The sequence below is a fragment of the Balaenoptera physalus genome (assembly GCF_965194825.1).
Source record: "Balaenoptera physalus genome assembly, chromosome: 6".
Lineage (NCBI taxonomy): Eukaryota > Metazoa > Chordata > Mammalia > Artiodactyla > Balaenopteridae > Balaenoptera > Balaenoptera physalus.
In genome coordinates this window covers 68,245,971-68,271,519 of record NC_138885.1, presented here as the reverse complement: position 1 = coordinate 68,271,519, position 25,549 = coordinate 68,245,971, and the positions used below count along the sequence as shown (strand labels likewise).

Sequence of the window (25,549 nt, the reverse complement as noted above, 5' to 3'; positions counted from 1 at the left end):
AGTTTCCAGGGACTGGGGGGAGGAGGAAATAGGGAGAAACTGGTTAATGGATAAGGGGTTTTACTTTGAATGGACAGATGGAGGGTGGTGGTAACCCAACATTGCAGATGTACTAAATGCTACTGAACTGTTCACTTTAAAATGGTTAATTCTATATTATGGAAATTTCACCTCAATAAATTAAAGTTGCATACTAAAATGTGTAACATAATTCTTTCTCATTAATGAAAGGTTTATAGTTAGATGGATAAATGTGTAGGTATGGAAGTCAGTATAGAAATGATTCTTTAAATAGAAGTAAAATTTTAAGAATGACATGTACCAGCTTGTAACAGTGATGAAGAGGGGGTTGGAAAGCATGGATGGTTTGGGAAGAAAGGGTACTTCAATTATGACTTTATTGTTTCAAGTGGATATATGATTTTTTTGGTTGTTTTTTAGTTATTTGTCATATAAAATAAAACCAGTTCTTAAAAAGTAAGTGACACATTCTAGTTTTCAGAGTATGAAGAGTTAATGTGCTTATAATAGATTCTGGAGAAAAATTTCATTTGGTCTGCCAACAGCAAAGCCGTTAACTGTGAAGAACAGAATGACTTGTAAAGAAAATTGAATGTCAAAGAAATAATTAAACTCTACTTTATGTGAAAACATTCATCAATTCTACATTTCCTTAATAATCCTTCACGTGACATACAGGCTTAGCTGATCAGTAATGACCCATGTGCTTATATATTATATATAATAAAAGGTTTAATGAGTGCTGAGGTGTGACTCTTCATATTTTTACCAAATATATATTAGGTTTCAAAGAAAATACTAATTATTCAACCTTATTGCCCCACTCACTGAATTTAATTATATTTTAGCTTTCTAGAGTCATTGCTTTAAAAGAGCAATTTTATCAAATTGTATTAGATACATTTATGGTCATCTAGACCAAGAATTGGATACTGTTGGTTATAAACTATTATATTTTTAAAGGTAATATATGATTTTGTCTTTTACTTGAAATGGTTTTAACCTCGTTATGTCTTTGTCTTTCAGCTATACTCATCTTGGGGGTTAGTTTTCAGTTTAGAATTTCAGCGTTTCCTTTATGAACAAAAGGCTGACTCTTCTCTTTACTAATAGGAGCTCCTTAACTATCTGTGGACAAAACTTGGAGAGTTTGTTGTGGATTTTGCTTTTAAAACTTAGGTATTGCAAAATGTGTGTGGAGTGGAAGCTCAGTAAATTAATGGAAGCATTCTTTGATAGCAGGATATGTGAGGAGTTTTCACTCATAAGTTAATAATATGGAAAAGGTTTTGCTTATTGGTCCATTGACTTAAGGGGAATGGGATCAAATCTTTTATTCCTGGTACCTAAACGATATTTTACTTTAGTATATATCACCCGAAATAGAAAGGAATGGCAGCAGTTGGGAGATGGTATACAACATCTGTTTAATTCCTGAAAAAAAATAGAACTGTTTTCCTTTTCCCCCCTGAATTTTTCACTATATTCTAGAGGGGGAAAGGGTAATAGTGATGCCACCTCTACCTCATGCATTTTATTCTGAGTACTTCTTTTTACTAGCCTTTACTAAAATCTTCCCAAGCCTTTACTTCCCCATCTGTCAAACTCATAGAATAAGTACTATTTTGAAGATCAAATGAGAGAGGTAATAGAAAAGTATGTTGTAACTACACTGTGCAAATGCTACTTATTATTCGTTCTGTCGTTAAGCATCTATTGTGTGCAGGGCATGTTATTAGACACAGGGTAGAACAGTGAAGAAAGACATTGTCCTTAACACGTGCAGAATTTGTGGTCTGGCAGAGAAGACAGATGTGAAACAAGTAATTAAAGTATGAGAATAGGAAAAGAGTCATTCCCATTCATTTTGCAGAATATTTGCAAAATATTATAAACTCTGTCACCTTTTTTTCTATTGTTGAAGATAAAAATTAAAGAACTATTTTGTTTTCAGGTATAAGGTTTTGCATCCATGACAACCCTTAAAACTTGTGGTGGGAAGTTAAGATACTTAATCATTGATTTTTGTGAAGACTGGCTTATCTTTAGCAATGAGAAATTCCCCAAAGAAGAAACTATCCAATATTATTTCTTTAATTTGGGGGGTAGTAGCTGAACTAGGAAGTCAAAGATCATGAATTTATGGAGTACCTGGTCATCAATCTGTGGCCAGATATCAGTGAAAAATTTTGACTGATTAATCAATTGGCTATCCTGTCATTATTTCATCAGGCTGATCTGTTTCAGACAGACTTTAAAAAATCTATTATTTGTTCATCAGTATGTAAGTAACCTTTGAATAGATACAAATAGAGTAGAGCAATGGTATAGACAGTGCCAAAATAATTACATTTTCTTTTAGACCATAATAATAATTTTCTTCAGCATCTACTTTATCTTACCAAATACACTTTACTTTGACAAAAATATCAGTAATTGCTCACATTTGAATGGGACTTCAATGTTTTCCAAATGTTTCCATGTCTCTTATTTCGCTTCATCTTCAGAATGATCCAGGAAGACAGTTAACATATTCTGCAAATATACTAAATAACAAACTAACCAGAAAGGCTTTGGAGGCTAAATCCAATTATAATCCAATCTAAAATAATCCACAGATAGTAGAGGTATAAATATTTCTTTTTTCATTTAATATTAAATCTGTTTATGGCTTAACATGTATCCCCTCCAGATTCACTTTGGCTTAAGCAAACTGGTTTTATATATTTATGTAAATACAAATATATAGATAGGTAGATAGATAGATAGATATATGTGGTCTGTTACGGCTTTCTTTTTTTTTTCATTCTGAGGTCTCTCCATAGGATCTTCAGGGCTCTTCTCATTATATGTATGTAGGCTTTTGTCTCTGATTCTACCTGTCTTCTGATCTTTCTTTGTCAAAACATTTCAGAATTAAAGTCATGATTTATGCAACTACCTTATCTAAATATTGTCTATCTTTAAGTCCTTTCCTTTATACATATGGGTATGAGACTATAATTCTTGAATGTTTGGATTAATTTGTTGAATTTTACTACATTTATCAAACGATTTTAAAAATGCTGACCGGGCTTTGGCAAACTCTTATAATTCTGCCTAATGTAAAGGTTATATACCATAATGAGCCTCCTATTTTCAGCCTCTGCTTGACCTGATCTTGACGACAAGCTTATGCTCACACTTAGGGCTCTACAGCTCAACTAAATCCACTTCCTTCAAGGTCTGGCCTTCTCTTATTCCTAATCAGCACTCCACCTGTGTGCTTTGCAGTATTTCTCACAGTCCCAGTTCTTTGCTAGCAACCATGTCCCATTTGCTGCTTTCAGTCTAGTGCTTGATACCAGTTTTTAAAGAAATTGAATATTAGGATACAATAATAATACAAACTATTGATTTAATTTAACCTTTCAATCAAAAATCACTTGAGCTTCAGGATTACCATTAGGAAAATCTCTTACCATTGTAAAACATTTTAGATCAGGATGATGTAAAAAATTAGACTAAATCTGTATTGAGCATAGCTTGAGTTTGTTGGGGGTTTTTTTCTTACAGTTTCTGTCATTTAAAAGGTGTAGGGGGAAAATTGGGTTATTTGAATTTTGGAAGAAGAATAGCATACTTGTGTACTGTTATCACTTAGGTATATATAAATTACAATGTTCAAACGGTTTTATTTTTAATTTCCTCCTCTCTTCCAGTTTTTTTCTTTCCCCAAGTTGTTTGCTCTGTTAAGTGTGACTCCAATTAAATTCAGTTAACACAAATATTAGTAAGTTGTTGTAACAGGAATCAAATACCGTACCTCTAAAGTCCTTAATGTTCATTACCCATTGTTAGCTAGTGGCATCTTTAGTTTCTTCACTTGTCAATGGACCAGATCGTCTGATTAGATGAACAACCAAAATACCACCAACTGTTAAGTTTGAATATAGAAACTGATATTCCATCCATCAGTTTCAAACCTGTCATTTAAAGAGAGATTTTGAATGTATATATTTAATTTTGAGTGCATAGGAATATTGTTTTATTGGTTAATCCCCAGAATTATTTAAATCAACTATTTTGTATCAGATTATCAACTTGTAACTGCTCAGGAATTTTATCTAATACAGCATTTTGTTTCATAATATGGTTTATGATGAATGTCCATATAGAGTATTTAGTTGAGAAGGCATTTGTGATTTTTAAAATTCTGTAATTGAGGTGATGCTGTTAAACATGCCAGTTTTCATTTTCTGACTGAGAAATCTAACAGTGTGACTATGTTGGTGAGGTTGTTGGGAATAAATAATGAAATTAGGACCCCTGACCAGTTTTATATTATTTAAGCTATTTCATTTCACCTTCTTTGGTGTTTTTTACCCCCTGGAAATAGATTTTAGAGAAGACCATGGTAATTCTGTGTACTCAGTCTATGCCAGGCTGTGGGCTATGCTCTGGGGATACAAAAAGCAAGATAATCCCTGCCCTTGAGAAACCTCAATCTGGCAGAGGTGCCAAATAAGTAAACTAAAAATTACAATCCAGTGTGATAAGTACTATGTAAATACACACATACAAACACACATACATACATACATGTATATATGGCTGTGGGAGCACAGAAATTGACACCTAACTTTTCCTATGCATATTTATATTGTACTGAGTTGACGCTTAAAGATGAGTGAAATAATTAGCAAGGCAAAAAGAAAAGGTTTTCTAGATGGAAGCAACAGTATATATTTAGTTAGCCATATGAAATTTCTATCTTTAGAGGTCAAAATGATTAAATATTATTTAATAGGTTCAAACTAATGAGAAGGGTGGTCACAGGTACCAGATTATAAAAGATTGTGTATTCTTGACTAAAAATACATATCCAGCCCTATTTCATATTATAAAAATTAATGAGAGAAACTTGTAGACGTGAGTCTCAAAATCAAGCTGACACAGCAGAGAGAGAAAGAAACTTTTTTTTAGATAATATATGTTGGATTATTCATAATATGGGTTCCCATAAATAGTGTCATTAATAAAGAGCTATAATTAGTGGTATTGACACTAATGACGTCAGTATTCCATAGAAATTAGTTTTCTAAATAACAGCTTGTTTTTTAAAGCAAACTTTTAACCTTTTCTTTTTGTACTTTAATCACTATACACCCATTTTTGTCTCAAATACAATATTCTAAACATAATTTAACCTTTTTATGAATGGTTCAGAGTTCTTGTAAGCATCAAGAACAAGCATTTGTTCTGTGCTTTAATACAGTGTTACAGTTTATTGTTATTGGGGTGTGAGGAACTATTTGACCGGACAGACTTGCCTCTGGATTGCTTAACTTTTATTCTTTTGATTTGTATGTTTCTGTCATTGATCACTTAAGGAGGCATAATGAGTCTAATCTACAAAAGTATTTTACCTTCAGCTTTCTGGCTAAGAGACTGAGGGATGGAAAAAGAAGTGCTTGAGTTTTTATGTATACCTTTTTGCTGTATTTCTTCATTTAAGTTTTGGGTTCATGGATAAAATGTGAATGGTTAATGTAAGTCCAAATAAGTAGATGTGTTTGTAAGTTAAGATTTTTTAATGTTACCAATTTATTAAATTCATATTATTTCTAACTCTTGAGTATTGGTAATTATCACTAATTTATGTGTTAATATTTGGGGGTGACCTAAAGGAATTAATTGGACTCTCTCAATTTGGAACTTTTACATAGAATCTATCAGATTAATGCATCCAAAACAAAGACTGAACTGCTCATGCTGTAATAAGGAGTGGGACAGATCACCATTGTTTTATCAGATTTAAGTTTAGATGTGTACAAATGGCCTAGGTCAAAGGCAATTAAGCCATTTCGACATTACATCTGCTTTCACTGGTTCCGTGTCCAACACAGTGCCTTGCGATGCATTTTAGGTATCCATGATTCTTTGGTTATTTGTGTTTTCCCCTATGGAGCTTTTCCTAGTTTCTAGAAAACTGCTTAATTTAGTTTCCAGGACAAATTTTTTTACTTCCAAGTGAATAGAGTCAGTGAAATTTTATCCTGACTCCCCTGATACTTCTAATTGTTCAAATAATCAAAAAGAGCATGTAACATGTAAAAAATACCTTTGATAGGTAACCTGTAGTATATAAGCAGTCACAAGGCAAATGATAATGTAAAAAATAACTTTGAAATATGCTATCCAGTTGTGGTGGTATTTAAATTTTTATGTAAGTTGCAGGTTCTATATAAATACTAAAATATAAAAGCTAATGTGTAATGATTAAACATATTTAAGCAGCATATTTTGTTTATTCCTTGGTGTTCTTTTAAAGATGTCCGATTTTCATATCTTAATCTTCACTTGTTTTAAACAGTAAAAAATGTTTAGTCTGATGCTGGTAAGGTACATAAGTTGTTTCTTCCCCAGAGTGAAGTCACCCTGCTGAGAAATGAAGTGGCACAGCTGAAACAGCTTCTTCTGGCTCATAAAGATTGCCCTGTAACCGCCATGCAGAAGAAATCTGGCTATCATAGTGAGTAATGTTCCATTACCTATAGCCTTAGGCTACATCAGTGAAATACTGCCAGAGTGAACCAAGCTACCATTAAAAAAGTGGAGACTGCAGTTCTGATATGTAATGTTAAATATCATAAGTTCTGCAAGTTTATTATGGAATGGGGGATATACTTCTTAGAATATAGAGTTTTTTAATTTTCCTACTTCTAGCTTTTTTCTAGAGATTACTATAAATAAAATGGGTTGGTTAATAATTTATAGTGTAAGTACTAATGATATTTTATTTATATTCTCAGAGTAATACTTTTCTTGGACTGACATAGTGAAACACTACTTCTTTTCTAGCCTCCGTTTAGTAATTTTTTTGGCTTCACTTAATCTGTAGCAGATCCTATTGTTACGTATGAGATCCTATTGTTCTTTCTTAGATATCAGCATTGTGCAGTTTTATTGTTCTGAATCTTTAGATTGAGTCTTCTAGTTAGTCATAAAAATGCTAAAATAGAACAGTATTTAAATTATCTGCTTGTAAGTTTCCTTTTAAATATTTACCTTCAAAATGAGATTCTTCTGTTCTCAGCATTTTAGAAGTTAATTGTGCTTTTCCTTCTTGTAATGTCCTTTTTTGATAAGGTGCACAATGTTGGAACCAGCTGTTACTCTTGAATAAATGGCCAATTTTGTCCATCGTACACAAATTTGTAACAAATAACAGAGCTGGGAATGCATTAGGCAACATTCATAATATATAACCCACAGCTTTCATTTTTATGATTTAGTGATATTTCAGGATATTTGTAAATGTGAAAATTGTTTCAACCATATGTATCCACTTCGTTTTAATTTGCCAGTGTCAGTAATTCAAAAGAAACATTTTGTATTGGATGCAAACAGTTCCTCAGGTGCTCACGATAAAACTTAATGGCCACCATCTTTACTTGTAGTCATTGTAAGCAGTTTCATCAGAATGGGCAATATTTTTTAATTTAAAAGATTCAGTAGATTTAGCAACTCTCTGTTGCCATATATATTTAGAACATTGATTTTTGTCAGTTTTGAGCAAATAAATCTCAGTCCTTTGGTATCTAGTCATTTTGACAGGATTGTGAAACACATTGTGGAGTAAATTGGAACCATACAGAAATATGTTTGGGGTTTGTATTAACAATGATTGCTGCAGGGATGAGGCCATTATGGCTCCCATCTGACTTAACAACATAATTTCCTTTAGAAGTTATTGAGTTCAGCATTATGCATACATGATTTTCTTAACAAGAGAGCTCTCTTGAATTTTGATAGTTCAGAAAGAAATATACAAGTGATTCTATAAAATTAGAAGGAAAATTAACTCTTAAATTGCATTCAGTTCAAAATTATCTTCAATTTTTTAATCTTAGTTAATTTATTGGATAACCCCAACAGTTTTATCCCCGTTATCCAGGCAGTATATGCTCAGCAAATGCAAGCCAATTTTTTATTTTAAGCAATAAAGATATTTTTAAGTGTATATATGTATGGTTTTATATGCTATATCCTCAGATTGACTGAAAACCTAGATTAGTAAGTTTTTAGTGAAGGTATATGAGGTTGTGAAAATGTAAGAAATGAATAAGACATTTTTGGGTTTGGGAACAGTTCCTATCTTTTATCCTGTCCAGTTATCTAGATAATCAAATTGACTGAGGTAAGTATAGTTCTTGCATAAAATTAGTTCTCTTCAGCTCTTGGGAGATAATTGGATTTTGTAGAAATTTCAAAATTTCTATTTTTAAATTTGAAGTCTTTGGGAAAAAATCTGACTTCTCTGTTGTTTTAATAGTCAAGGTAAATACAAAGATTGTTTAAGTAAATGTTTAAATCTTGGAGAAAATGTGGAGAAATTCACAAATACCTAACACTATTCATCACATTGTAGCACACAGCAGTTGCTAATAGTGGTGAGCTATAATACTAGTTAACTCAAAACATTGTATATAGAAAACTAAGGTTTAGTAGAAATTAAGGAATATTACAAAATCTTGCAGGTAAAGGTGACAGTATAAAGTCACACAGTCATAGGGTCTCTTTTTTAACACTGGGAAGTCCCACATCCTAGGAAACCCCTCAGTCATGGGAAAATTGTGACAGTTGTTGACCTTAAGGGTCAAATAGTATATAAAATGAGAATGAAAATATGAAAACATTTTTAATGTTTGGGTTCCTTGAAGAATAAAACATAAGAGTAATCTTATTGCCATTAATTCATATTCTGTAGATCTCTGGGCATAATTAACATTGTATTATAGTTGTTTCTGTAATCATAAGTGGGAAGAAAAGCTTATTGGGCCCTAAATTGTGAGCTTATATTTTCATTAATGAAAATATGTATAAACATTGGTGGAACTTCAGAGAGAGTGAATTGTCAAACAGCTGGTTTCTTTTAAGTAGGGCCAAAAATGACTCTGTGAGTGCAGTAAGATCTCTTGTATCTTTCTAGAGCTTGTGATTATATTAGTAATTTTTCTCCCCTTACCATCTAGAACTCGACATAGGTGCAGCTGTATCACATTATAAAGGTATTTTATACATAAAATTTATAATTACATAATTTATAAGTGAGTACCTGCTTCTTTGTACAGCCTAAAGATTTGTTTTACCGAATTCTGAAAGCCTGGAGGTAGATAAGCACTTGTCCCTTACAACTTACTGTTTCATTTTGAGTCATCGCCTCCACAATATATTTACATTTCCTTATACCACTCATCACAGATCAGCCTCTTTATTTCTGAAAGCTGTTATATCCCTAGAACGTAACATTGAGAGGAAGGACATTTTGTTGTCATGTTGAATAGTGGTGAAATAGAGGGCTTTTTACTGTTCTCTCTAGTTAAACTGTCATTTGCCAGTGTTTTCTGTGAATGCATAACAATTGTATTGGCTATATAACTGAATTGTAAATAGTTTATAACATTCATTATTGCTTGATCAGAACAGTATCCTTTCTGCTTTATATAATTTTAAAAAGGATTACTGATTGTGCTTTTTTTTTTCTTTTTTTTTTTTTTTTTACTGTATCTTGAGGTCAGATTTTTATCCAGTGGTGTAGTTTTGCATTTAAAGCAGATTTATAGAGAGGGTGAGATTCTATCACATTAAAATTCTGTAAGAGCTACTATATTTCAGAAAACCCTCAAAATGAAGAATTTTATTTGAACTAAAGTTGTACTTGCCAGATTCCTCCCCCTCTATCTTCTACATTACAAATCATGGGGTAAGTCCTACTTCATGGGGTCCACAGTCTTTTAATAATTGACTTTCAGAATGAGCACCTGGCCATCAGTAAGCAGGCCAGTATGTATTGTCAGATTTGATAGAAAGCCAGCTTATTATCACCTCTAAACACTAAATAAAAATTATTTTAGAGTGTTCAGAAAGAAACAAAGCTAAACAGTACTGTTTAGGGATATATACCTATCTGGTAAAACTTCAAAGAAAAAACAAGGGAATGGTAAAAGAAATACATATCAGAATGGTGACTGCCTTTGGTGAAGAGAGGAGCCTCCCAGAAGCACGAGTGTTACTAGCAATTTGCTCTTTAAGTTGGGGGCTGGGTTCACAGGTGTTCATGCTAGCATTGTGTCTCATAACTTGCATACTCCATAATTATTTGTGTGTGTTGTACTTATCAGATTTTTCACTAAATGAAATTATTGGATTCTCTTCCATTAAAATAAGAAAGTTATAGAAGATTTGTTGTTAAAGCCTAAAAAATGGTAGATATATTTTCATAAATATTTAGAATGCCCTTTCCTGAATATCTTTTCAATTACAGTATCTTGAGTTTTATATGGATTTTTATTTGAATCTCAATTAATTCATCCAACTATAACAGCTGGTGGCATTTAGATTCTAAATATTGCTTATTCTCATGCGTATGCATCATTAGAATCAGGTGTTATAATCATCCATTGCTGCCTTAGATGGAAAGTCAGCCAGAATAAAAATAGTTCTGCAGAGGGAATTATTTGAAGATATAATTTGTATGTTAGAATTCATTTTGTTTATGCATATGGTTATAAATTTTTTAATCTTTTAATAAGAATGGCATGTAGGCAGACAGACAGGTTTTGTTAAATGTGTGGCTGGGGTAAGTATTTGACTATATCTATAAGAGACCTATCTCCCAAATTCCTACCCAATTTTCTTCCTTAACACTATTTAGCAAATAATTCTTCAGCTCTCTTTTATGTGGCACTGGGCATTGAGGTGTTTCCATGTGCATGCTTGTGCCTTGTTAAGCCTGTTACAGGCAAAATTGCCTACCTCACGACTTATAGCCACCTTTCAATTACTCAATTTCAGTCATACCAACTTCTCTAAACTGATTCCGTAAAATGCCATCTAACTTTTTATTCTGTGCATTGACTCAACCTGATAAATTCTTACAACTATTTTAAGAAACTGAGTAGTTTCCTTTTTTCCACTCAGCTGCTGATAAAGATGATAGTTCAGAAGACCTGTCAGTGCCGAGTAGTCCACATACTGAAGCTATACAGCATAGTTCTGTCAGCACATCCAATGGAGTCAGTTCAACTTCCAAGGCAGAAGCTGTAGCCACTTCAGTCCTCACGCAGATGGCGGACCAGAGTACAGAGCCTGCGCTTTCACAGATTGTCATGGCTCCTTCCTCCCAGTCACAGCCCTCAGGAAGTTGATTAAAAACCTCAGTGCAGCAGTTTTAGATACTCATTAGTGACTTCAAAGGGAAATCAAGGAAAGACCAGTTTCCATTTATGCGAAGTCTGTGGTTGTAAATTTTTTTTTTACTTGAAATTAAATTTGGCTCTAAAGTTGGTGTAGCAGCAGTTGATGATCAGACTGAACAACAACAGTTTTTAGTCTCTGGAAAAAGACTGATTTTGCTTTTTTTATAAATATTGTTAGATTTATTAATTTTTCTGTGCTCAATGTGTAAATTGTATTATAATTCATTGTGGTTTATTTCACTTTTAATTTTGTGGTGTTTTAATAAATGGGGGTGTTACTGAATCTCTCTTCCCACTTCCATTTCTTTTGACCACCTCTTAACCCTCAACTGTGATGATAGTATTGTTATATCATTTATACCAAAGTTCTGCATAGTCCCTATTGACTTTGTAGTGTTAACAAGGTCATAAAGCACTAGCAAGAGAAATATAGAAATTTGCTTTTAATCTTTTTGCCTTTTATTTTGCACATTATGCAAAAGGAAGAACATTATCGAACACTTTTTAAGTAAGTGAGTGAAACACGGTAAAAGACATACAGTGCTTTTATGCACACTTAAACTAAATGAAGATCAGTAACAGTGCATTTTTTTTTTTAAGATTTTAAGTAGGCATGAATTTTGGAATCCTTTATCATTTCAAAAATGACTATTTTTTAAGGCTTAAATTCAGTATTTTAAACCCTATGTTTTGAGACTAACAAAATATGAAATTATATAATGTACAATACAGGGTTATCAGGTATCTAATAATTTTTTGAAATTAGTTTTTGGTTTTGTTTTGTTTTGTTTTGTTTTGCAGATTTCAGGTTTCAAACTGAGAAGTTTATGCATAATCAAGTAAGGTATGGTTGCCAGAAAAGCCTAAAAATTACTACTTAGAAAATTTAAGACTGTTTACCCCCATTGTCTTGTACTTGCAAGCTAACTTGTACTTATTCTTGTGAAAGCACTGTCATCTTTTAGTAGCGAATTTTGATAACGTTTCTCGTGGGAAAAAAAATCAGTATCTATCTTTAGAACAATGTAATTATAATATGGGAAACAAGAGTGAGAGAGAGAGAGAGAGTGTGTGTGTGTGTGTGTGTGTTGTGTGTGTATGTGTGTGTGTGTGTGTGTCCTTCAATAGTTTATGCCAGCAATCTTTGCTTGAATGTTTAACGATGCCTTCAGTGTGAAGCTGGCCAATAGATGATTGCAATTTAAGATGTCGTTACTGTGCAGGCTTGGATAACTAACATTCCATGATGTAGTTTGTTTCTGATGAGATGATTGTAGGTACACTTTTCTCATTATCCAGTCATCTGTGGGATACTGAGTTTTCTAATGTGCCATTATCTATTTTTATTCTACAGTTATGTTCAAAATACAGTACAATATTTTAAAATAGACAAAATTGTTTGTTAAAAAATAAAAATGTAGTAGATGTGTGTAAGAAAACTTTGTAAAATAGTCATGAGTCCTCCCCAGTAGCAACTTCTGGCATTCGAGCAGGATTCCATTATGTAGATATCTGTAATGCATTTATAATAAGTTGTGTAGTTCGTTCTGCATCCATACTACACTGTTTGCTGAAGTCTCAGTGCCATCTCCTAATGAGACTGACAGACATTTTAAAAACCGGTATGGAGTATCCTTGGTAATTCAAGGAAATATTCCAGCTGCCTAAGTTCCAAACTGGGAAACATTCAGATTATACAAATGACATTTCAGGACTTCTTTTAAGTATGAAGATAATAGGAATTTTATTGTTTGGCTTATTAAAAATGATACCATTTTTGGTTGATAATTCTACTTCTAAAATTTTTTTTATTTTTAACTGATTTTATAACTTTCCAGTAATCAATTTCTAATCATGATTTTGCCATAGTTATGCTAAGGAGTTGATCTCAAAGGCACAAAATATGAATTCTGCAAGAAGGCTGTTTTTTATTGTAGTTTGAATGGGTTAGGAAAAGCCTCCATTTTTCACTCTCCTGGGTCATTCAGTGCATTTTTCTTAAATTTTATTATTTATGCAAGTTAAAAGTTCTTTGGTAACAGGAATTCTTGCAACTGTAAAATAAAACTACATAGATGTAAGAAGTCATGTAAACAGTTAATGAGCTTATTACCAAGGTTAGCAAAACTTTCATTGTAAATCAATCAATCAGTCTGTACTCAGCAAATAAAAATCATTATTAGTTGTATAAACACAAATTCCATTTTGACTTTCAGGATGTCACACTACTTCTGTACCTAGCATTTTGAGTCCTTATATTTGCAATGTTACACAAACTGTACTATTTTCTTTTATGTGCAGTTTGCATGAGTAAACCATCAGAGAATAAATTCTATCTTTAAATTATGTTCATAATTTGCTTGTTCTTACCTATCCTTCATAAGGTAACATCACCTGATAATGATGTTTTTCTCCTTCAGGGTGTTTATTACCTGAGAAGAACCTGATACTCTTTCTATTTCTGTGATAAAATTCATTCCTTCTCAAAGAAGAAAGACCTTTCAGCTGCAAGGGTGTTCGGGCCTCTTTCCTCCTCTCTGAATTCACTTTAAGCCTCGTTCATACAAAATGAACCTTTAATTTATGTCTCCAGCCCAGAAGATTGCCTGAGCCACACACAGAGCCACATACGGACGCACCCGCCTTGGGTTTATCTTAGTGACTGCCTGACAAAACATAAACAGAGTATCTTCAATACTGAACTCTAATCTTCCCTCACCCTACCTTCAAACAAACACATTGCTCCCATAATGTTTCTTAAATCAATCAGTTGATTAAAACTCTATCCTTCCAGTTGCTTAAATCAACAACCTTGATTCCTCTCTTTTCTCACGACCCGCATCCAACACATCGGGAAATACTGTTTGCTTTACCTTCAGAGTAATACAGAATTCAACCACTCCTCACCATTTCCAGTGCTGTCACCCTGATCTGTGCCCTCATCGTTCCTCACCCAGATCCGTCTCCTTTCTTCCACCCTGCCTACTACAGCCCATCCTCAACACAGCAGCTAGAGGAGTGAAGCTTTTCAAACACGTATCAGGTTATGGCACTCCTCTGCTCCGAATTCTAGAGTGGCTCCTCATTGCATTCAGAGCTGGAGTCATTACAGTGGCCTACAGGATGATCTGTTCCCCCATCCACATCTCTGACCTCATCTTCTATCAATCAATCACGTTGTTTTATGCAGTGAATATTTGAGCACTACTAGGTGTCTGTCAGTTTTTGTTCTAGGCACTTGGAATATACCAATAGCCAAAACACAAAAACCCCTGCCTTTGTGAAGTTTACATTCTAAGTGGGGAAGGGGGGGGTGCTGGGAAACACAATTATCACAGTAAATAAGTACATCTTACTATGTTAGAAGCGATAAGTGCTAAGTAAAGAAACAGACATACCAGTTGTGCTGGAGAGCACTGGAGTGACGTCTCAGTCTTCTCTCTCAGATAGAACCAAACTGAAAAGATGTAAAGAATCACATGGCTATTTTTTATTTTAAGGTATACATTTCAACAAATGTGCTTAATCTAACTTACATGATATTAGATAAAAGATTTCATGAAGACAAACTGATGTGTTTCTGTAACAAAATTTGACTAATGATACACTGAAAGACCACGTCTGCTTTGACTTATTGCAGAGGACAGGAAAGAGAAACTCTTGTTTGTGGCATGTACTTACCGTTAAGTGTAGTTTTGCTAATTCTCCATCTCTGAAACTATAGAGTTTGATGCTTGACATTAATAATTTATTTGTGAGACTCTAATTATGGGAGAACCCTATTAACTCCTGGGACTTCATCTTATAAAAATATACACATGTACAATCACACAGACAGACACAAAATACCTGAAGAACACAGAGTTATCAAAGCAATTAGTTCTAAAATAAAGACATTTAGAAGAAAATTTTAATCTGACATTTCTAAATAGATTACCTTGACCACAAGATAATACTTTTGAAGCAATTAAAATTTTATTACCATTTTATGTCTGTCTGATATAATTATGAAAAATCATTTCTTTAAACAATAAATACAAATAAATTTTTTCTGTAATTCTCATACTTTTTTTTTTCTTTTTTTAAGTGCAGGTCTTTCTGGCTATCTGTAACTGTAGATTGAGACGGGTTTTCATTGAAGCAAAGTATTAAGATCCCTCTGTGTGGGGGAAAAAAAAAATCACAAAATGTAGAATAAAGATTTTTCTGGAGAAATAAATAGGCCTACCATTTAAGTAAATGATGAGTTGCCAATTATACATTGCCATAGAAAAAGTACGATCAGTGAAAATGTTTCTAAAACTAAAGGATTTATTAGTTCTGAAATAACCAAGGCCATGTGACATTGGAACCTACAATAAAAACTATGCATAGTTTCATTCTACTGTAGCAGTCCAAAGCACCAAATGTTAATTGTAAAATTATCAAATATGTCACACTACTCAAACTAGAAGGATTCTGTTATTCAGCAATGGGCCAGTGAGTTGTATCTTCTTCCTCAAATGCACATGCAAATTTTTCCAATGGCTTTATGAGAAGAGGATGTCATTAGTACACTCTTGTCATGGTCACAGTGCCTTCCTTGCCTCATTTTGCATTAGATTTTACGTTTAAGAAATAATTCATTGAACTAGAATTTTTTGAACCATGGTTTTATCATGTGTTACCTCAATTATTTGAGAAAGTATTTCTGATTACGAATTTCATTTTTACTATCAGTTAAGTCAAATAAAGGTAGGTTTACTTTATTCACTTAGTTTTACAGTAGATTTTGCTTTCTATGAAAGTAGACAGGAGAGAGTGTTCCCTCAAAAGAGCTCTTTTAAAATTATTTTTGCTTTAATAATTTTTTAAAAGCATGTAAATTAAGAAGAAATGCTGTTTTCTATAACTTGACAGACAAAAAATATTTAATGGCATTTACTTAGCAGAATTTAAGATGACAGAGTTGTCTATAATGAGTTTCTCATAACTGGGAAGAAATGCATTATGTATTTTTGAGGAAATGAGAAAATCTGTGAATACCATTATCCTCAAAAATAAACCCTTTTGCACAATACAGTATTAAATGGATAATCAATTTTATTTTTTTCTCAACAATAACTTTTTTTTAATCTCTGTGTAATTAAACATGTAACTAAGTTCCTCTATTTTGGGGAGGTGTGCTTGTTAAAATTCTTTGTTATAGGGTCTAATAACATCAGTGAAAAATAAAATGAGTTAGATAATACAACTATCCTAGCATAATTAATTTGAGCATTTAAAAATTATTCAACAGATAATTATTGACTTTCCCCAGTTATTAAATTTTTAGAAAAATACTTCCAACATTACATCTTAATTTATTTGGCTCAGCTAATGGTTTCTGAGGTAATTGACTTCCAGCACTGTGAGGCAATCTGCTAAATTATGAACAATCATGTTAATAGCCTACATTAACATATTGCAAGCAAAGATCTTCAGATCTTTTTCATGACACTGAAGACCAATTCAAATAAAACTGATTGCAGTTCTTTTCTATGGACTAGAGTTTGTGACAAGGTAACACTAGATAACAATTTTGAAAATAAGATTTGCTTCCACTGTCATTTTCATTAATGTGTCCTGTTTATCTGTAGAAGCTGTTATAAGTGCCTCAAAAGTAGTGAGCTATTGAAAATATTATTGATCTATAATTTAAGAACTTGCATAAAAGATATTTGTTGCTGTAACTAGTAGTGCATTAAATTATGTATAATTTTAAATTATTTATAATTTAAAAATACTTTAATCTCGTGCTTAAAGTTTTCCCCCAATTTTTTATCAGAATTCCTAACATAAGAGAATTAATTTAGGTGACTCTTGCTGGTGAAAGTACTTAGGAGTATTGGCCCACTAAATGACAGGCCATGGATGAGAATTTGGTTAGTAAGTACCTAGTAAGCACCTACTTTGTGCTGAGGTGTTGGACTGTAGGGACCACAGTAAAAATAAAAAGACCAGGATCTTACCCTCAAGTAGGATCCATTTGGAAAGACAAAATACTTGTTAAACCTGTGACAGGAAATAATCACAATCTACAACTTCTGAAACAGGTTTTATAAGTTCACCAAAGGAGACAAACCACATATTTGAACTTCACCTTAAATTATGAATGAGATTGGGATAGAAAGGAAACAAAGGTAAAGACAAAAGATTAGATAAACAAATGTATTATGTTCATAAGACAGTGGAAAGACGGGAAGAAGAGGGTTAGGAATGAGAAAAATTGCATAGCTAGAATAGGGCTAGATTATACAGGGTCCTAAAAGTTGATTTAGACTAGGAAACGGGAAACTATTGACTTTCACAAGAGGGACATGAAAGTGGCTTTAAAAATGTGCAGCAATAGGAAGGCTGGCCCACATGGAAACCAGCCTACAAATTGCACTAATCCAAGCATGAGTTGTAACCAGCACTAAGGAAGGAGAGCCAATTAGGAGCAAAAGGAATAGGTGGAAGGAATGTCTTGCAAGAAATATCTATAGAATTTATAGACTAGTAAGGGAGATGATGAAAAGCAAAAAGGTCAGAAGACTCCATTTTTCAGGCTTGACAGACTGGGGAGTGGTGGTTGTCACTTGTAAGAACAAGGAAGCTGGGAAAGGAAGCCAGTTTGGGAAGGAAAGATGATCCGTATTTTGAAGATAAATGCAAATGTCCAGGAAGCACATAAAAATGTAATAATAGCCTCTATTGAGTATGTATTATTTACTAAGTTGCCTGCATTTATTTCATTTAATCATCATCACAACCCTATGATAGTAGTATCATTGTTTTAGTAAGAAGAAAGAGCTGATGAAAGATTTAGACGTTGGTCATTAAAGTCCTGAGACTGAATTATTTGAAAGGAGATGTAATGGGAGACAGGCAGAAAATCACGTCTTGAATCATATCAAATGATTATAATAAAGAAAAAAGGCATAATGGTCAGAAGAGAACCAAGATAGTATGATAATTTCTATAGTGGTCTATAATTTATTAAGTGCTTTTATAGATATTACCTTATTAGAACCTCTGAATGCTATGAAGATGGTATTATCCCTATTTTAGATAAGAAATCAAACTCAAAAGTTATTTGACCAAAGTCACACAACCAGTAAGTGGCAGCAACATGCACACGCATCTCCTAACCCCAAATGAATGTGTTGTGAACACCACAAACAAGAAAAGCAAAATTTAAAAGAGAAGTGGTTTACATGCAACAAAAACGTCAAGAGGTGTGAAGATTTAAAATGCCACTTAATTTGGCAATATAAAGGTCTTTCATGACCTGTGGGAACATTTTCAGTACAATGATTGAGATAAGTGACAATAACCTGTATAGGCACTTGGATTTTATTTCTCATCTGGGGATAGGAGGAAAGTCTTGGGCTCTCTGATTTCTGGAGCTAGACCCCTACATTAAAGTGGGATTATACCCACAAAGAAATATAAAAGGAAGCTTGTTTGTTTCTGCCTAAGTTCTGAGTTAAAAAAAAAAAAAAACTCCCCTGAAAAATGGAACCCTCCTGGGACTTCCGTGGTGGTCCAGTGGGTAAGACTCCACACTCCCAATGCAGGGGGTGCCCGGGTTTGATCCCTGGTCGGGGAAACTAGATCCCGCATGCATGCTGCAACTAAGAAGTCCTCATGCCGCAACTAAAAAAAAAGATCCCGCATGCCACAACTAAAAGATCCCACATGCCACAACAAAGAGCCCGTGTGTCACAACTAAGACCTGGTGCAGCCTGAGTGAATGAATGAATGAATGAATAAATAAAAATATATAAATATACACACACACACACATATATATACACACATATATATATATGAAACAAAAAATGGAACCCTCCTGCCCTGTGCAGTTCAGTTGCAATGTGTTGGGGTTTTTTAATAATTTATTTATCTTTTTATATTTGGCTGCGTTGGGTCTTCGTTACTGCACACAAGCTTTCTCTAGTTGCAGCAAGCAGGGGCTGGTGGCTTCTCTTGTTGCCGAGCATGGGCTCTAGGCACGCGGGCTTCGTTAGTTGTGGCACGTGGGCTCAGTAGTTGTGGCTCGCGGGCTCTAGAGTGCAGGCTCAGTAGTTGTGGTGCACGGGCTTAGTCGCTCCACAGCATGTGGGATCTTCCCAAACCAGGGCTCAAACCCATGTCCCCTGCATTGGCAGGAGGATTCTTAACCACTGTGCCACCAGAGAAGTCCCTGGTTGCAATGTTTTAATGTGCATTATCCACATGATCTAGGAATCCAAGCTGAAAAATGAATGGGATAGCTTTTGGGCACAAATGCAGAGTCTCTACAAGTGAACATTCCCACAATCCAGGTCATACTTAAATGTCACAGGAAAAAAGTTTATCCCACTAAAAATGAGTATGTTTAAAAAAAAAAAAACTATCATAAACCAGGATTCACAAACAACAAACAGGATAATTAGAGCACCAGGAACTTGAGCTAATAAAACAGTCAGAAAAAATGTATAAGTATGTTGAAATGATTAACAAATAAAAGAAGAAATCAAAACCCTAAGGAAAGAATAAGATACAGTTGGCCCTTCATATTTGCAGGTTCTGCATTTGTGGATACAGAGGCCTGGCTATGCTATGGCATTTTATTTAAGGGACTTGAGCATCCATGGATTTTGGTATTCAAGGGGGGCCCTAGAACCAATACTGTGGACTGGACTCCAAGGGATGACTGTACTATGAAATATGAACAGGGAGATTTGAAAAATAATCAACAGAACTTTTACAAGTGAAAAATACACACATTGAAATTGAAAGGTCAATTAATATGTTAATTGTAGACTAGAACCATAGAGAATAGTAAATTCAAATTAGACCTGAAGAAATTACACAGAATGTAGGAAGGAGAGACAAAGAAGGAAATATAAGAGAAAACTTAAGAGACAGTAGAATAAGAAGCTCCTACATGTGTTTAACAGGAATTCCAGAAGGAAGGACTTTTTAAAATGGGAGAGATTGTATTAAAAAATAATGATTGAAAATTATCTAAAATAAATGAAAAACATGAATTCTCAGATTCAAGAAACAGTTTACATAAAACTAAATCTCTACCTGAACACATGTGGATACTTTAGAACTTCAAAGACAGAGAAAATCTCAAAAGCAGAGAAAAGATACTATTACACAAAGGACTAAGAACCCTCCATCCCCCCCCACAAGAAAAAAAACCAAACAATGCTAAAGAAATATTGATAATTGTTAACCCTGCACTATTTTCTCTACTTAGTGTTTTTTGAAAATTTCCCCCGAAAGAGTCTATGTTAAAAACCTTTAAAATCACTCAGGGAAAAATGACAGTCAACCCAGAATTCTAATATTTAACTGTTGTTTAACAGTGAGACAAAGACAAGAGATTAAAAACCTGACATGTCACGGGACTTCCCAGGTCATCCAGTGGTAAAGAATACACCTTACAATGCAGGGGACGCAGGTTCAATCCCTGGTCAGGGAACTAAGATCCCATATGCCACGGGGCAACTAAGCCCAAGCACCACAACTACTGAGCTCGTGCATCTCAACTAGAGAGCCTGCATGCTACAAACTGCAGAGCCCACGCGCTCTGGAACCTGCGTGCCACAACTACAGAGCCCATGTGCCCTGGAGCCTGCACACCACAGCTAGAGAAAACCCGCATGCCACAACTAGAGAGAAGCCCATGTGCCGCAACAAAAGATCCAGTGTGCTGCAACTAAGATCTGATGCCCAAAATTTTTTAAATAAATAAATAATAAATAAACCTTAAAAAATAAAATAAAAACCTGACATGTCAAAACATGTACAGAGAGGGAATTTCATAAACTTAAATAGGAAAGGAAGAAAGGCTGAAAATGAGCTAGTAACTCAAAAAGTTATAAAAACAATAACAAAAAAAAAGATAATAGAAGGAAAGATTAGAAAAAGGAAAATACAAGTAGAAATTAATATTTAAAAAGGACAGGAGAGAGGAGCAGTAACACCCCAAATTTGGTTTTGAGGAAGGAAGGGAGGGAGGAAGAGAGGGACAGAGGAAAAGACAAGCTCCTGAGGGACAAATGATTTAAAAATTAGAAGGGATATGGTCAGCATGATTTTCTGTATATAATGTTATATTTCAATAAAGTTTTAAAATTATAACCAAAAAAGCACAAATAAACAGGAAGGGGGATTAAATTCAACAGAGACATAAAACATAGTAGAATACCAACTTCACAGGACTAACTTAAAACTTGATAAAAAGAGAATTTTTTAGAGAATGTAACTTACCAAAATTCACAAATATGTGGAGATTAAACAACATGCTACAGAACAAATAGTGGGTCAAAGAAGAAATCTAAAGGAAATGAACAAACAACAACAACAACAACAAAAACCTTGAGACAAAATGGTAATACAGCATACCAAAATTTATGAGATACAGCAAAAGCAGTTCTAAGAAGGAAGATCACAGTAATAAATGCCTACATCAAGAAACAAGAAAAATCTCAAACCACCTAACCTTATACCTCAAGGAACTAGAAAAAAAAGAACAAAAGAAGCCCAACATTAGTAGAAGAAAGGAAATAACAAAGATCAGAACAAAATACATACTAAAAATAAAATAAATCAGTGAAAGAAAGAGCTGGCTCTCTGAAAAGATAAACAAAATTGAAAAACCTTTAACTAGACTCACCAAGGAAAAAGGACCCAAAATCAGAAATGAAAGAGGATATGTTAATACTGATACCACAGTAATACAAAGGATCATAAGAGACTATATGAACAATTATATGCCAACAAATTTCACAATCTATAAGGAATGTATACGTTCCTAGAAACATACAACCTACCAAGACTGAATCATGAAGAAACATAAAATCTGAAGAGACTGATTACTAGTAAGGAGATTGAATCAGTAATCAAAAACCTCCTAACAAACAAAAATTTACGACCAGATGGCTTCACTGGTAGATTCAACCAAGTATTTAAAGAAGAATTAATACCAATCTTTCTCAAACTCTTCCAAAAAATAGAGGAGGAGGGACTACTTCCAAACTCATTTTACAAGGCCAACATTACCCTGATACCAAAACCAGACAAGGATGCCACAAGAAAAAAAAAAATTACAGTCTAATATCCCTGATGAGTGCCGCTGCAAAAATCCTCAACAAAATACTAACAAACTGAATTCAACAATACATTAAAAGGATCCTATATCTTGATCAAGTGAGACTTATTCCAGGGATGCATGGATGGTTCAAAATCTGCAAATCAATAAATATATTATGCCACATTAACAAAATGATGGATAAAAATCATATGATTATCTCAATAGCTGCAGAAAAAACATTTAACAAAATTCGACATCCATTTATAATTAAAACTGTCAACAAAGGTGGGTATAGGGCTTCCCTGGTGGCACAGTGGTTGAGAATATGCCTGCCAATGCAGGGGACACGGGTTCGAGCCGTGGTCTGGGAAGATCGCACATGCCGCGGAGCAACTGAGCCCGTGAGCCACAACTACTGAGCCTGCGTGTCTGGAGCCTGTGCTCCGCAACAAGAGAGGCCGTGATAGTGAGAGGCCCGCGCACCACGATGAAGAGTGGCCCCCGCTTGCCGCAACTAGAGAAAGCCCTCGCACAGAAATGAAGAGCCAACACAGCCAAAAATAAATAAATTAATTAATTAATTAATAAAAATAAAAAATAAAGGTGGGTATAGAAGGAACATACCTCAACATAATGAAGGCCATATATGATAAGCTCACAGCTAACATCATATTCAATGGTGAAAAACTGAAAGCTTTTCCTTTAAGATCAGGAACAAAACAATGATGCCCACTCCTGCCACTTTTATTCAGTATAGTATTGGAAGTCCTAGCCAGAGCAATTAGGCCAGAAAAAGAAATAAAAGGCCTCCCAATTGGAAAGGAAAAGGTAATCTGTCACTATTTGCAGATAGCATGATATTATATATAGAAAACCCTGAAGACTCCACCAAAAAACTGTTAGAATAAATGAACTCAGTAAAGTTGCAGGATACAAAACCAATATCTGTTGCATTTCTATATACTAATTATATACTATCAGAAAGAGAATTTAAGAAAACAATTCCATTTACAGTTGCATCAAAAAGAATAAAATACCTAGAAATAAACTTAACCAAGGAGGTGAAAGACTTGTATACTGGAAACTATAAGACACTTATGACAGAAATTGAAGATACAAATAAATGGAAAGCAATTTCATGCTCATGAATTAGAAAAATTAAAATGTACATACTACCCAAAGAAATCTACAGTCATTGCAATTCCAATCAAAATTCCAATGGCATTTTTCACAGAAATGGAACAAACAATCCTTAAATTTGTATGGAACCACAAAAGGCACCAGATAGCCAAGGCACTCTTGAGAAACAAGAACAAAGCTGGAGGCCATCACAATCCCTGATTTCAAACTACAGTTGACTCTTGAACAACACGAACTTGAACTTCGTGGGTCCACTTATACACGGATTTTTTTCAGTAGTAAAAACTGTGGTACTAAATGATCTGCAGTTGGTTGAATCCACAGATGCAGAACTGTGGATATGAGGGACCCTGGATACATACGGCCGACTGTAAGTTATATGTGAATTTTCGACTGCACAGAGGGTCACTGCTCCTAACCCCAGTTTGATCAAGGGTCAACCATATACTACAAAGCTAAAGTAATCAAAAGAGTATGGCATTGGCATAAGAATAGACATACAGATCAATGGAACAGAATAAGGAACCCAGAAATAGATTCATGCATATGTGATCAATTAATTTACAACAAAGGAGTCAAGAACATATAATGGAGGGGGAGGAGTCAAGATGGCAGAGTAGGAGGACGTGGAGTTCACCTATCCCCACAAATACATCAAGAATACATCTACAGGGATTTCCCTGGTGGCGCAGTGGTTAAGAATCCGCCTGAAAATGCAGGGGACACGGGTTCAAGCCCTGGTCCAGGAAGATCCCACATGCCGTGGAGCGACTAAGCCCGTGCACCACAACTACTGAGCCTGTGCCCTAGAGCCCACGAGCCACAACTACTGAGCCTGTCTGCCACAACTACGAAGCCTGCAAGCCTAGAGCCCATGCTCCACAACGAGAGAAGCCACCACGATGAGAAGCCCACGCATCGCAACAAAGAGTAGTCCCCACTCGCCGCAACTAGAGAAAGCGTGTGTGCAGCAACAAAGATCCAATGCAGCCACAAATAAATAAATAAAAATTTTTTTAAAAGAATACATCTATAAATGGAACAATTGTCACAGAGCACCTGCTGAACAATAGCAGAGAACCTCAGACACCTAAAAGGACAAGAAAGATCGCCACGTAACTGGGTAGGATGAAAGAAAGGAAAAAAAAGAAAGGAGGAAGCAGGATGGGACCTGTGCCCCTGGGGGTGGGGAGGTAAAGGAGAGGAGAGGTTCCTGCATCCAGGGAAGCCCCCTCACCAGCAGGAGATCAGCTGGGACAGAAGGGGAGCTTCGGGGGCTCAGAGGAGAGCGCAGCAACAAGTCTGTGGCAGGCAGCGCAGAGTGACACCTACACAGATAGTCCGTGCCACAGCCCTGCACGCCCCAGCCTGAGACGTGTGTCCACTGGTGTGCATGAGGGCAGGGTGCTGGAACATGAGGTTTGGAGAGTAGACCTGGGAAAAGCACTGCTGTTGGCTGTTAGGAGACAGCCTGAAGGGACGGGAATGAGGAGCTCCGCAACCAGAAATGTTCGTTGCAGAAGCACGGGGCGCCATAGAAGTGAAGCGCCATTGTTGAGTGACACGTGAAAAGTGGGGCTGCCATTGCAGCCTCTTTCCCCATGCGCTGTCCCCTGCCTCTGTGGGCCCTATGAGGGGCTCCCACCAGAGAGGTTTCACACGCCCTAGTAGGCTGCCACATCTGCCCCCTCCTGCTTGGGCAGGCTTATGTGCTCTGGGACAGCATCAGGAGCAGATGCCAGTGGGTGGCCCACATGCACATGGAGGCTAAACAATATGTTACTAAACAACCAATGGATCACTGAAGAAATCAAAGAGGAAATCAAGAAACACCTAGAGAGAAATAACAATGAAAACACGACGATCCAATACCTATGAGATGCAGCAAAAGCAGTTCTAAGAGGGAAGTTATAGCAGTACAATCCTATCTCAGGAAACAAGAAAAATCTCAAACAACCTAACCTTACACCTAAAGCAGCTAGAGAAAGAACAAACAAAACCCAAAGTTAGTAGAAGGAAAAAGAATCATAGGGGCTTCCCTGGTGGCGCA

General features: G+C 35.0%; 1 protein-coding gene and 1 long non-coding RNA gene across 8 annotated transcripts in view; one reads left to right on the top strand and one right to left on the bottom strand.

The window, feature by feature from the left end:
• The window catches only part of ATF2 (activating transcription factor 2), a 78,236-nt gene extending 65,572 nt beyond the window's left edge, over positions 1 to 12,664 (top strand). For 2 of the 4 annotated variants that reach the window (XM_082465423.1, XM_082465425.1), the window contains 2 exons: positions 6,430 to 6,535; positions 10,987 to 12,664. In XM_082465423.1, the coding sequence (XP_082321549.1) occupies positions 6,430 to 6,535; positions 10,987 to 11,213 (333 nt within the window). In that variant the 3' untranslated portion in view covers positions 11,214 to 12,664. Of the gene's footprint in view, positions 1 to 6,429; positions 6,536 to 9,038; positions 9,075 to 10,986 lie in introns of all 4 variants that reach the window. The other 2 variants (XM_082465426.1, XM_082465424.1) reach the window with 2 other exon arrangements.
• The window catches only part of LOC309662596, a 95,562-nt gene that overhangs the window by 41,399 nt on the left and 28,614 nt on the right, over positions 1 to 25,549 (bottom strand). For 3 of the 4 annotated variants that reach the window (XR_014264790.1, XR_014264791.1, XR_014264793.1), the window contains exons 3-4: positions 14,663 to 14,721; positions 2,466 to 3,986 (exon numbers count right to left, since the gene is read on the bottom strand). This is a non-coding gene — a long non-coding RNA (uncharacterized lncRNA). The remainder of the gene's footprint in view (positions 1 to 2,465; positions 3,987 to 14,662; positions 14,722 to 25,549) is intronic. The other variant, XR_014264792.1, reaches the window with a different exon arrangement.